The 14,278-nt window shown below is 53.2% G+C and overlaps 1 protein-coding gene across 1 annotated transcript in view; it reads right to left on the bottom strand.

Annotated features, from left to right (window-relative positions):
* Positions 1 to 10,571, bottom strand: part of ush (Zinc finger protein ush) — a 175,186-nt gene extending 164,615 nt beyond the window's left edge. Inside the window, exon 1 of the mRNA XM_033486913.2 lies at positions 9,538 to 10,571. Coding sequence (XP_033342804.2) covers positions 9,538 to 9,577 — 40 coding nt within the window. The 5' untranslated portion in view covers positions 9,578 to 10,571. The remainder of the gene's footprint in view (positions 1 to 9,537) is intronic.
* Between the last annotated feature and the right edge of the window lie 3,707 nt (positions 10,572 to 14,278).

Genomic DNA, 14,278 nt, shown 5'->3' with positions numbered 1-14,278 from the left:
GCGGGAAACGCTGACCCAACAGATTCGAGCGACGATGAATTCGAAACGATCGCGACGCGATCGACGACTTTGACGCTGCCTAGATCTCGGGGAGATGGCTTGCAGTCGGTAGCGGAAACACTCGTCGCAGATGTCGCGAGTTTTGCAGAAACGTTCGAAGGTACTTCGAGGGAAGACGAGATCGAAGAATCGCCGTCGGATCGAAGATTATATTCGCTCCGAGTCGCGGTTGCGTCGGTCTCGAACGCAACGAACGCGCCGATTAATCGGTATTCGATATCGTTGCAACACGGCTTAAGATTTGCATCGTTATCGGAGCCAGAACGAACGAACGAACGAACGACAATTTCGTAACGACGCGCCGTCGGGACATTCTAGAATTTCAACGAGACCCCTAAACTCTCGAAATTCTGTCTGGGGCAGGCAGAGCCCGTAATTAGAGCACGGTACGTGGACCATCAGATTCGGTGAAACTACGAGGATCACGACAAAAGAACCCGGTTCGATAAGGGAAGCGGCGCAAACGTAGATACGCGACGCGCGCCGCGGCGTATTGTTTCGAGCGGCATCACGCTGCGAAGCTATGGCGCTATGGCGCGGTACGGTGCGATGCGGTGCGATGCGGTACGGTGCGGTGCGGCGCGGCTCGAGATTATTCATATCCACGTGCGTCCGTCGACTGGTATTGTCGATTAGTCGTCGCGATGCTTTTGATCGGCGGATCGTACGAACGTGACGGTCGGCAGGTTAAAATCTGCCTATCGGTGGGTATCAGCTCATTACGCTAATATTCACTCGGAATGCCGGCTCGATAAGGTATCTCGATCGTGCCTCTCGCGTTTCGCGAATGCCTTTTTGCGCTCTGTGTGTCTCCGTTTTCGCGTGTTTCCGTTTCGGTGTGTCTCTGCGCGGGGCCGAGCAGAGCCGCGATCTCTCCTGCGCTCGCTCGCGCGCACGCAAACGCGCACGCGAACGCGCACACGAACGCGCACACGCGCAGAGGTCGCGCCATTTTTGGAGCCGGAGACCTCGCCGGTGTGCGTAGGAATTCGTGTACGTGTGCGTTTCGTCCATTCCCAATAACCGCGCTACCGCGAAATCGTATCCGCGATTCCGATCGGGCTCCGTTTGTCCCCGCTTGATTTTATGCAGCAGCTGCGTAACACACGGCCCGTTTCATTCGTTTCGCGACCAGAGGGATCCGTGGGCCACCACCGGATACCCGTGGACTTTAAATTCGACGCGTCGCTGCCCTGCCGATCGGCCCGATGCGTTCGTTTCTCGCGGGTTTATTCGGCCGCGTGGAGTTCCTTCGAGAGCACGGCGAACGAATCGAAGCGAACGACTTCGAAGATCACGCCTGGTAGGCTACCGTTGGTTAGCTACCAGAAGTTACGACTCTTCGGGTCCGAAGGAACGGCCGACCGCAGACCCGGTCGAGAAAGACCGCCTCGAAGATTTCCGAAACGGTGCCGAATATCCCGGAGGCCCGAGTGCGCTCCCGACGAGATTCCACGTTTAACGATCCCTCGATCCCGGGGATCGACGGGAAGAGAGGCTCGGTCCCGGTAGAGAGATGCTCGTACACGTGTCCGGCAGGATCGGCAGCGTATCTATTAAGCGTTATCGCTCGGGGCCTATCGAGAAATTCTCGGAAGAAACGCGGCGCATCCGGCGCGAGAGGGAAAGAGGACGCGCGCGCGCGCGCGCGCGGCCGAAGAGGCGGCGAGAGAGCGAAACGTTGGCGGATCGTCGAGGCGGTCGCGGCCCGGCCGCGGCCGGCCGAAAGGAACGGTGGTTCCAGTTGTGTCCTGCGTCCTGGGTACATCGCGGTTATCGGCGTAAAGCCGCGTTTACACGCGTGTAAAGCTGGTACGAGGCCCCGTTGACACCGCGAAGGCTGTGCGGCGCGAGCGCGAAGAGGTCGAGGAAACGTGGGGAGCGTCGCGTCGGATCGGGTCGGGTCGGGTCGGGGGCGCGGCGAAGGGGGACGCGAACGCGGACTCGGACGTGGACGCGGACGCAACACCATGGGAGTAGGAAGAAGAAGGAGGAGAGCTCGCGAACACCATTCCAACGATGCCAGGGCCGTGTCGTAACAGGCTGGAGTGACACCACAATGCGGTGTAGCAATTTGTAGGCTCGCCCTTCGTCCTTCGTCCTCCGTCCTTCCTCCCCGCGCGCGTCTCCCTGCCTGCTCCGCCAGCATCCGCCGGTATCCGCCAGCATCCTCCAGCATCCAACCTCCAGCGTCCTCTTCCTCCGCCTGTATTTATGAGCCGAGTCCGGAGAACGCCTGTATCGGTTCCTCCTCGCGCTGACCAAAGGTAGGAAGGACGACACAGGGACGCGTTCGCTCGCTCGCTCGCTCGCTCGCTCTCGCGACGAGTACGAGCGGCGCTCTCCTCGCCGAACAACGCCGATCGACGACGAACAAGAAGAAAGAGGAGGAGAAAAAGGCACCGAGGGGGCTAACTAGACGAGATCAACGCCACGATAGTTGTCTCTTCTGCGATTCTTCGCGAAGAAGACGCGAGAGAGACGGAGTCCGCGTAAAGGAGATGGAACAAGAGGGATAAAGAACGCATCGGGGGAGAAACATCTGCGGCGGTGGCGGCGGCGGCGGCGGCGGCGGCTGGATTCATGCGTTTGCGCGGAATAAGGGACCCGGCCGAGGAAGATAAGGGACGCTGATGGACCTTGCTTCCACGTTTCTTCTTCTTCCTCTTCTCCTTCCGCGCGACTCCGTCCCTCTTCTTTCTTTCCCCCATCTTCTTCTTCGTCTTTTTCGCCTTTTTCGTCTTTTTCATCTTTTTCATCTTGCCTACCCTCTTCCCTCCCAGCTCGTCCCTTTCACGTCACCCGCTCATTGCACACACCGCCGGCCGATCGACACTGATAGCCGCAACGACTGTTCGCAGGTAACCTGCCACGACGGAATTTGCGACTTCGCTTTTGTGCCTTTCGCTCCGGGGAGAGCGAACCACCGACCGGGAGAGGAGAGGGCACCGGTCGGGAGCGTGCCCCTTTCTACCGATAGATTCGAGTCGCAGATTTCGGAAATCTACACCCCGCGGAATCGAATTCCTCTCGGAGAGTAAAACCGAAGAACGCGCGCGCGTAATTAGGCGGTCCGGGACTTCCACCGGGGTGCTGGGTGCACCCTCGTTCCGAACCCGTTCAAAGGGGTTGTCGCGTCGAGCGCGTTCGTCGATCCGAAAAGAAAAAGTTGGCGATAAGCGCAAAGCAGCTTCGCGCACCGTCCACTTCGAACGAACGCTCGTAAGATCGTGAACGGTGGAAAGCGTGTCGCGGACGGAAAAAGGAATCGATGGAAACGCGAGGCGACGGGCGACGCGCGATGGACGATGGACGATAGACGAAAGGATTAGGCGATGCAGGAGGCGTCGCTGTTAACGCGCCGAGAACGATTGCAACGGGAACGGGAACGGGAACGGGCCGCGAAACGATCCTCCCCCGGGTTTCGTTCTCTCGTTCTCCCGTTCTCTCGCCCTCTCGCCCTCTCGCCATTTCGCCGTCCCGCCATCTCGCCGAAACAAGCCGATGGCGCGCAGAGATATTATTTACGGTGGAACACGATTCAATAAAACATTCTATAAAGTCATTGGTTATTAATTTGACGGGTGAACGCGGCGGGGGGTGATTGCTGCCTCTCCGCGGGATACCTTTTATCCCTGGCATCGACGATTACCGGCACGATACAAGGGAACCTGGCTCCTCCGCCTCCTTCCCTCGTCCTCGTCCTCCTCCTTCTTCTTGTAGCGTACGCGACCCTCTTCGCGGTCCGAAGACTCGATAAGTCGGAACCGGTGCGTTTTCAGCGGAAAACGATCAAGATCGAGGCAGTGTTTCTCGTTATCGACGCGAGCCTCGCTCGATCCCGGCATCGTTTCGAGTTTCGAGTACCGGAGGGAACGCAGCGAGGAACACGACGGATCATGCTCGGGACTTGGGACTGGCTGGAACGAGGCATCGACGCGCTCGTCGTTCTACGAAAATCTTCGAAGACCGGAAAAAGTCCTGCTTCTCGAGAAGAACCGTGTTCGCGTGTTTTCCAAAGGGGACCGATTCGTTCGTGCATCGAAAGCGACGAAACGATGCTCCCCGTTCTTGCGGCAAACGCGTAAATTCCGCGGTCCCCCGGATTAAAAGTCCGTCGCTTCGTCGTTAACGAGTTCGGATCGAGAAGCCTGCCGGGCCGCGTAAGACGGCGCGGCGCGCGTAAAACACGACAAAACCGTTTTCCGGCATTCTTAGTAACGTTGCTCCGAGATAGCGGAGAGAACACAGATATCCGTGCAATCTGCATCGGCGAACGGATCCAAAAGGACCGTCGCGACGAGCATCGCGCATCGCGCAACGCGCAACGCGCGACGGTTCGCTTATCGCCGCGTCCATCGTGTAAAAACTTCGTTATCGATTCGAGTTCCAACGAACCAGTCCTCCGGATCGAAAAAGTGCACGCACTCGAGGCTCGCACCGATCGCGAGCATTCCGCGGGCCCGTTCGCGAGGCCCGTTCGACTCAAATTCCAGCGCGGGTATCTTTTTCATAACCCCGTTACGGATCCTCGCCGATTGCGCCTCGAACCGCTCGAACCGAATCTGCGAAAGCTGGACCAGCTTTCGATAAACCTGCTCGCGGTTCGAGTTCTCGGTTCTGCCGCGTCGATGTCGGTGCGAACCGGAGAAGAAGAAAAGAGACGGAGGCGGAGGCGGAGGAAGAGAAGAGATAAAGGGAAGGAGGAGGACGAGGATAAAGAGAAGAAGAGAAAGAAGAAACGGTGAGGAACTAACGATACCCTAAGCCCTAAGCCTCGAGAAGAGATCAACGCATTCCGCGTATCGGTTTCCGGCGAATGGAAACGGACGCAATAAGGAACTAGCCGGTAATAAGGAGAATTCGCCGATGACGGCGACCGATATCCAAAATGGTAAAACAGTTTTCGCCGCGGAAACGGAGACGGAGACGGAGACGGAGACGGAGACGGCGGCGCGGATGCGATAAACATAAACGCGGCGACCCGCCTCGCTCTCTCTCTCTCTCTCTACGAAGTTCCGCGGATTTCTGCGACGATCGGATGAAAAACGCGGAAAAAAGTCGGCTTCTTTATTGTCGCATCCGATAGCGCACGCTTCTCTGCGTAATCTGGCGAAAGTGCATTCGGTTTCGAGTTCTGGAACCGCATAAATTTCGATCGCCGACGTTCGATGTCACATGTGCGACGGCTGTGAATAGGGAACGACTTCCACGAATAAATACCTGCGCGAGACGAGACGCGTTCGCGATATCGGTTACACGTGGACGGCGTTACAAACTCGAATTTACGAACGAACGAATTCGGTGGATCGACCGAGAGAGTCGTCGAAAACGTGCGAAATTATACGCGACCCATTTCCTTGGAATCCGAACAGCTAGATTCGGCCAAGTTCTTCGCGATCGATCGCGACGAGCGGATCGTTGTTTCGAATATTTATCGTTGCGTGAAAAACGATCGTTCGGCTGCTTTCGAACGCAGCCGCGAAGCTATTAAAAATCGCGGCATCGAGATACGCCGTAAAAGAAACGAATTTTACGAGAACGCTCGAAGCCGCACCGATTAATTATTCGATTCCGCGTGATTCGCGAGCCCGCGACGTCGCGCGTCCGAAAATGTCTCGTCTCGTCTCGTCTCGTTTTGAGGTCGAAACGCGACCGAAAGACGAAGAAAAAGGGAGGAAAGAGGCGGCACTGACGTCAATTATTTGTAATCTGCGCCGAGCGAACGCTTATCGCGTATTCGCCGCGAGGAACCGTGCCTCTTCCGCGGAGGACGTATCTGCGAGCGTGGAACGTAATCGCGAAGCCGAGGAAACGTTCTTTGCCCGAAATCGTCCGAAACTTTTGTTGCACAACCGTACGCTCGCTCGCTTTGCTCGTCGCTCGCCCGCTCGCCCGCTCGCGCGTTTTAGAATCCAACGCGGCGATAACGCGGAGATAGCGTAATCTTTAAGGCGATCGCGTTATTCCGTTGCGGATTTCAGGCACGTATCGCCGTCGCGTCGCGGCGTAAATTTTAACGATTTCTTCGGAGTTGGAAGCTTCGTTCCACTCGTATAGCTTCGCGAGGATTCGGACGCGCCTGCCGAATGAAAATAATCGCGCGATTTCGCGCGGCTCGACGGTACGATGCCGGGAAAGAAGATTCTTCGTTGCGACAACGATAGTTGCACGATTTCAATTCGTTCGCGTCGCTGAAAAAGTTTACGTTTCCGTCCGGATACGCGCATCGCGAATTTCTGATCGTTCGATGCCTTCGATCGCGAAACGGACACGGTCGATTTTCCACGAATCGTTGTTCCATGTTATTTTATTCGATCAATGAAACCCCGACACACGCTCCGTTTCGCGCAAATACCAAAACGCTCGGAAACAGACGGATGGAATCGAAGAGCGATCGACGAGTACGATGAAATCGAACCACGGACATTCTCCGAGCCTAAACTCTAAAGTAAAGAATTTTGCGCGTCTGAAACGCGACCGTAGACGTATCCCCGCGTTGGCTCGTGTCTCCGAAACAATTATTACGCGCTCGAAACGACGCGGGGCGTGGCACGACGATTCCCGCGATTCTTCTTATTCGGCGCTCGTCTCCGCGAGGCTCCCTTATCCGGATAACGAATTTACCTGTATCCGAGCGGAACGGTAAAGAACTGGACGTTTACGACTCGTGGAAAGAACTGCTCGTATATTTTCGAGAGTCGATTCTAACATAAATCCTTGAGCAGCGTCGAGCGACACGCGTTATCGCGGCCGCCAATTAAAGCCATTGACTTCCACGACTCGGATCGATACGATCGCGGTGGTGCCCGGAGTCACCGTGGCCGAGGACCGTCGCAGGGAACCGTCGCAGGGAACCGTCGCAGGGAACCGTCGCAGGGAACCGTCGCCGGGAACCGAGGGGGACCCCGTTGCACAAATTCGTATCAGCCTGTATTTTTTTTTCGCCGATCTCAGCGTAAAACGATCGAGGCCAGACGAGATCGCGGATGCCGATTTCGCGGGATCGTTCGTCCCTCGCCGCCCTTCCGTCGAGGTCCGCGAGTCGCCGTCGCCGGACACTTTCGCGTGCCGACGACGGACCGTGTGTCTCTACTTTTTTCCGCAACGACTTTTCTTATTCGATCTCTCTTGTCGCGTACCGAAAAGTACGCTACCGCGTTCTCGGTTATTCGACTCAGCATCGACGGAACGTATCCGAACGTTCGGATAATGATGCGGCTAGTTCGATCCAGCGCTAGAATAGGAGGTCCTCGTTCAACTTTGCAAACGATAAGTAGCGTCGCGTACAAAATTGTCTTTACATTGTAGCCGTTTAGATTCGTATCGCGGGTTGTTCCGTTACGATTTTCCAAAAATAGCGCGAGTCTCGAGCAGCGATCGAAATAATACAAGCGTCTATTTCGTTGAAAACTGTTTTTAAGACGGAACGGAACGGAACGGAACGGAACGGAACGGAACAGAACTTTCCGGACGACCCGGTATTTCGTGGTCTCGTCCCTCCCTCCCTTTCCGTTTTACATAGGACCGATTTTTGGTAAACTTGTTTTTCTCGCGACCGACGGTCCACCCTGTTCACCGGGACGTTAATGTCTCTGCTAATTATTGGGAACGACGGGACGAGCGCGTTGCCGCTAATTGGGAGCACCTGTAATTGAGTTAATAACGAGCAAAAGCAAAGAGAGCCGGGTCTACCGGCTTTCGTTTATGTCGCTCGGCTCTTACTCGACACACACACACTCGGAAGACCGAACGGACATCTTCCGAAGATTCTAATTAGCGGCGATACGTTGTTCCACGAGATTCGACGATATCGATGGGTCTCGTCCGTTGCGCACCGTTAACAGAATTTCGGTTCGAAGCTTTTTTTCTTCGATTCGAGATCGAATTTAAACGGCTCGGACGAGAGCTTCCGCGAGCCTAGGATTCTCCGAGCATAGGTTGCTCGATCTATTAACCGAAGAAGCTGAAAGCCAACGATCGGTAGCAGCCCACCGTTTAGAAAAGACGCCGATCCGCAAAAGTTACAGTTTGCTCGAAGTCTGCGGTAGCGCAGTTCTTTCAGAAAATAATCGGTTCGGTCGACGGTAGTAACGTCTCGATAACGTTGCACCATTATCTTATTAAAATACCCTGCTCTCGACCTCGATAATATTATTTATTTTGAGTAGAGAGGAGACGATAACGTTTATAATCGAACAGATGGAAGATGTTCTCTATCGACGCATCGTCGATTAAGAAAATAATCTGTTAAAAACCCGACAAAACGAACGAAGGCTTAAATTGCTCGAGCACGTTATTATACAGCAATTATTATCCGATAACAAAGATAAAGAAATTACGTGAACATTATCAACGTTATCGACGATCTTCCAACGAGCAAAGCGAAGCACGATGGAAAGCCTTAGACTTGAATAAACCCGAATAAACTCGAACGGATCGAGACACGACTCTGCATATTTACAAAGAATCGAACGTACGTATCGCGAACCGATCCGGTTTCAAAATGCTTTGGAAACACCCAATTTATTCGTCGTACTCTATTCGTAGTTTGACCGTACCCGCGCAAAATTCCAATTTGTTTTCGGTCAGTCAACGAACTCTCGAGTTCGTCGAAAGAACAAATGCCTGGACATTCTCAAGGAGCGTCGAAAATGATTCGAGAACGCTATTAATTGTCATAATCGTAATCGGCAAAGTCGATCTCGATCGACTCGAAACGCATCGGTTTCGATATCGGTAGCGTGTAAATACGGCCGTACACGCGGTCAAGCGCAGCATGCGTGGTCGACCACGTGACCCGCTAGGGACTCGCATAGGTCAGCTGACAGCTGACAAGTCGAGACCCGAGACCCGAGATCCGAGAGAGACCCGTCGATCGTCAACGTTCCCGTCCGATTCGCGGGCGACGTTGCGCCATTCGAAAACTATCGTTGCTCGTTGCTCGCACGACTCGCAACTCGTGCGTCGGTCGATCGGGCTAGAAAGCCGGAAGTATCATCGAACGAGCACCCGTTCGTTTCGAACCGATCTCGTTCTACGTAAATTCCCGCCTACTCGGTCCGACCGAACGCGATTGGCCGAGTTCGTTCGCGACGCGACGCGTTCGCGAGGATAAAACCTCGGATAAGAATGCTAACTCGCGAGAGAATTACGAGCGAAGCGAATTACTCCGTGTAGACGGCTCGCATGGCAGGCGAGCGGAAAGTGGAAACGCGATCTGACAGCGAACGACGCGACGCCCAATCACCTGTCAAGCAACGTGGCCGACCGGCTAAAAGCACGCCCGCGAGAAACCCGTTTTCCCGGACCGTTCTTGCCGGCGAACGACCAACACGATGCGACACGCGGTACCTACGCGGCATACGGCACACGGCACACGACACCACGACACCACGACACACGGCACGCCATACAGCCGATATACATGTAACGATGGAAAAGCAAGGAATAGAACAAAATCACATTGGGACTCACGTTTCAGCGGTTTCGGGTTGCTCTGCTTGCGGCGTGACATCCTCTGCGCTCGGCCATCACCAAATCAGCAGCATCGACATAACCTTGACGTCGCTCGAGGAACGGAACCGGAGAAGACGAAAATCGGTCGTCCCGGATCGGTGTGACTTCGTCAACATAAACGACACAGCACACGGGAACGGGAGGAGCGTTTGAACGAAACGAAACGAAACGAAACGAAACGAGACGGACTTGGTACGGGATGACAAAGCTGGGACGTGTGGACGTTACAAGCGGCGAAACAGCGACGCAAAACACTTCGAGGCACAAATAACCTTTCCCGAATCCATCGGACGAACAAGGATTCTCTATCCCTCTCTTTCTCTCGCTATCTATCTGTATCTCTCTTCTCGTTGCACGGTTTTTCTTTTCGAACCGTTCTCAACGTTCGCTTTCCCCCTGTCGCGCGTTGTCGGTTTGTAGCCGGTTATCGCGTTTTTCACGCACAAGTACCGACGGAGAACGCATACACGCAACACAACAGCTCGTACCGCGGCCGCTGTCAGCGAGCAACTAAACAAACGCGATACCAAACAACCCCCACTCCCGCGTACGCGGCGTGACTACGTCGTCGAAGAGGGGATAGCCGAGCGGGGACTGGGGACTGACTCCGCCCACTACGCGCGTTCCCTTTCGCGAAGCGGGAAAATTTGAACGACTCGCTCTTACCGGCTGGGAGCCGCCAGATGGCGGCAGCGAATTCCCCGAGAGATTCGAAATATAGTAAATATAAATACTCTGAATCTAAATACTAACGACGCCTATATACGACCATTTCACAAAATATCAACGAACATTTTTTTCAGAGAACCGTGAATTGGATCGTAATTCAAAATTTGATATTCTCGGAGAAGAAAGAAAGATATACGCTTTGCCGTGCAAATATTTAAAGCTGGAGGAAGCTATTTCACAAAGCAGTCTCAGCGAAGACTAAAATGTCAAAGTTCTTTGCGAACTTATGTTGCAAAGATTCAATTGTAATACGTAGATTGCTTTAGATTGCTTTCGATCGCGCGCGGGTTTCAAGTTGAATGACTTCGTACCTGCTGTACTTTTCACCGATAACTAGCGACATCTTTGGAATCGTAGAACGTTCATAGCGTACGTATGATAATAAAGATGGCGCTTCGCGGAGTTTACCAGCTGCAGGTACAGACGGCATCGCACGCACCGTTTACAAACGACGTCCTTCTCTGTAATACCAACAAACGTTTATTTTGTCAGAAATATTCTGTTCTAATCTAACCTAATCTAATCTATTCTAATCTAATCTAATAGAAATTTCAATTTATTACTTAATACTCCGCGTACTACAATATTTTGCACTTATGTAACATATATATATATGACGTATATAATTGCATAAACGCGGCACACGAAAAGCGAAATAGTACTTATAATAATGCATCGGTCATCGTTACGACCCAGAAACGTAAACCCTACGAGCTTTAATAATCGTTTAAATTGCAAATAAACGACCAATTGTCGGCGTAACGAACGTCTTGGTCTACGAATTTCACATTTTCAATATGGAATTGTTCGCAAACCAGTTTCTCCGACGCTGCTGTTTTCGTGCTTCGCGAGGCTTTTTTACTTTTACCCACCATGTTTCTTTCTGCCAACCTTATGGCAAGTGTGTTTCCAACGCTCGTGAAAGAAAAGAATGCCGAAGCGCGTTCTTCGGATGCAGTTCTCGGTGTCATCGTTCCTCCGAATGTAAACACCTCGAGGACCGATACTTGCGACTATGTACTATCGTCGAGACGTTCTATTTCGGTATCGGCAACACGATGTACTTTAGCTTGGACAAGCCGCCGCGCCGCGGCGTGCAGCATGGAACAACAAACGCTTCAACGAGTATCGACGATTACCGAAAAACGAACGAGTACCATCGAACGTGGTTCGAACGGTGAGATACCATACCGAACCGATGCGATATTTTCCGTGAACGGCTCTGACCCCCCGTTCGACGGATCGGACACGCGTCCCCGTGTCCTGCGCCCTACGCTTTCAGAACCGGCCGTGAGCCGTGAGTACCTACTGTGGCAAGCAGCACGGCTGCCATAACGGTCCGAGGTAAATGCTTGCGCATATTTCAATGTTTCTTGTCATTTGCTACTAGACGACCAATTTTATTGTTCCCACGACGCGTTTACATTTTCCTCTATCGGCAGAGCCTTGCTCTTACACTTACCCTTGCTCTTCGAGCACCAGAAATTCGATACGAAGCGTGAGCCTCTGCTCTATTCGAAAGCTAGGTCGCGCACCTTGCTTCGTCGTCGACGATTGCAACTAATGGCAGGAACCATCGAAACACCGTATATACATCCAGTCTTTTAACGATTCTCCTGCCCGCCGAATCCGAATCTGCTAACAATTCATCGTTTACATCCCACGAGCGGATGATCGAATGGCGCGTAGAAGCGAAGGTCGTTCCGCGAATGGCGAAGCCGAAAGTGCAGCGATCAAATTTTGCATGGCGATCCTTGCACGAAAACAATTGGCAATAACGAGCAGAGTTGGTCGACAAACGATTATTTTCTAATTACTTTTGTAATTAATTGCAAACTAAAACGCATCGGTAATCATGGATCGCATTTGCTAATCGTAATCATTAATCGCGAACATAATTTCAGCGTTAATCGTAATCGTTGGTCCATCGATCGGATGACTTTTTAGCCAATCTCTCGAAGATCGGCCGCAAGAAGACGATTTTAAAACGAAGAACATCGAAACTCGATATTGCGGAAAGGAGGAGTGTGCAAGAATAATTTATAATCGGTACGTGGTCGTATTCGTGCGTCGATACTTTTTACTTTCATACGATCGTGTAGTACATCGATGAAAGAAATACGTAGGTAACCGAATCGGTAACCCGCGAACGCGAACGCGAACGCGAACGCGAACGCGAACGCGAACGCGAACGCGAACGCACCGTGTCCCTGTCAGCGAGCATTCTCAGTTACGTTGGCCGAGGCGAAGACTCACCTATGCAGTTCCATGCGACGAGTTCGGCGCGTAGGTGAATCCTCGGCGCTGCCCGATAAAGCTCCGTTCGGATAAATATCGGTTCGTCGAAAACACCGTCTAGGCGGCATCGCCGCGCCGTAGAGCGGAGCGGCGCGGCGCGGTGTTACGCTGAACGCATTAATCATTAAATAATAGACGCGTCTATTTTCAAGTTGATGAAACCGTGGCTGGCAATCGCATCACGTGCACGTGAGATTAACGGAATCTGCGAACCCGTCGCAAAAATATAACGAATTAAAACGGGAACGATATCAGCGGCCATTTGAACGCAAAAGCAAACAGAGCGGACGGTTTTCAATCTCAGTGTTGATTAAACGCTTCGCGATCGTTCCGCCATTAATTGCATTAACATGCGACGGTCGTGTCCTCCGACCGTGCCTCCTCGGCGCGTTTTCCGTTTCTGTTCCTGCAGAACGGTTTGGCAATGCTCGCCGCGTTCAGCCACCTCGTATTATTAATTCGGATCGCCTCGTCGCGCCGCTGCGTTGCCGCGCCACCGTGTCGCATCGGCACGTTCGTAGGATCGGGGAAGGTCGATCCAGCGACCTTGAGGTTCTCCACAGAAGAGTAAGATGGCGATTATTCGCGCGGATGTTTTTCACGAGTCTGGCGGCGATTTCAAGGAATTTTTTGGGTAATCGTGAATCGTGACCGGTCGCTCGTCCGACGCGTTGCCAGATACACTCGCCGATTAAAAACAAAGTTAACGTCATTTTCGCGATGTTAACGCGTGGCCAGTGGTCGCCGATTGTGCGCGAACGCGAACGACGCATGTATGGTCGGCATGGTGTAAAGTGTAGAATATAGAATGTAGAGTGTAACCGCGCCGCACACCACCGTCGCGACGCGCCGCGCCGCGCCGCGCCGCACCGTTCGCTGATCACGAGTCCGTCGAATGATTCCCTTGTTGTCTATCGCGAGCATTGGTAGCCTTTGAATTCGTCAAATCGGCGGACGCGTGCTGCTTCACGAGAATCAATACCGGTTAATTAAAGACCACGAGGAATTATTAAAAACGTCGCAGAGAGCCGGCGGGCATTATAACGTCCCCGATCGACGCGAATCGTCCTACGAACGTTTACGTCTCCCGCGAAACCAAAATGTTTATTAGAATCGCCTCGATGCCGTCTCGGATATCAAAAACTTTGAGTCGAGTCGAGTCGAGTCGAGTCTTGCAGTTCGTCGATTCGAACGGGTTACGTACGCGTGGCGGCAGGGAGCGATAGTGCAACGGGAACGGAAGATATTTTGCGATAAGATCGGAGCAGCTAGAAACGCGAAAGCATCGGAGGAAAAGAATTTACATAGTAATATTCCATGAGATTGCTCGACGCGCGATAAGGCGCGCGCGTTCGAAAAAAGGCCGACGATGGAAGCGCTCGTGGATGTCCTCGAGTGTTCGCCGATCGTCCGCGTACGATAAATGTATGTCCACCTGCGAGGTTCGGCACCGCGTGGCCCTACGCGACGCGCGCGAAACGGTATCGGACTCGTCGACGGTGTTTACGTTCCTACTCCTGCCACGTAGCGCGTCGCGACTCGCGGCTCGCGATCGCGACGCGGAAACCGGTCGATTCCTCGTGAATCGTCGCGGAACCGTTGCAGTCGCGCCGATAACACTGCGCGATTATAAATTGCCCTGCACCGAACACGATTAGGTAACCGCGTGCAG

This window comes from Megalopta genalis, chromosome 2 (genome assembly GCF_051020955.1).
Source record: "Megalopta genalis isolate 19385.01 chromosome 2, iyMegGena1_principal, whole genome shotgun sequence".
Lineage (NCBI taxonomy): Eukaryota > Metazoa > Arthropoda > Insecta > Hymenoptera > Halictidae > Megalopta > Megalopta genalis.
Note: the sequence above shows the minus strand (reverse complement) of the source record. Positions and strands in the feature narration are given on the sequence as shown.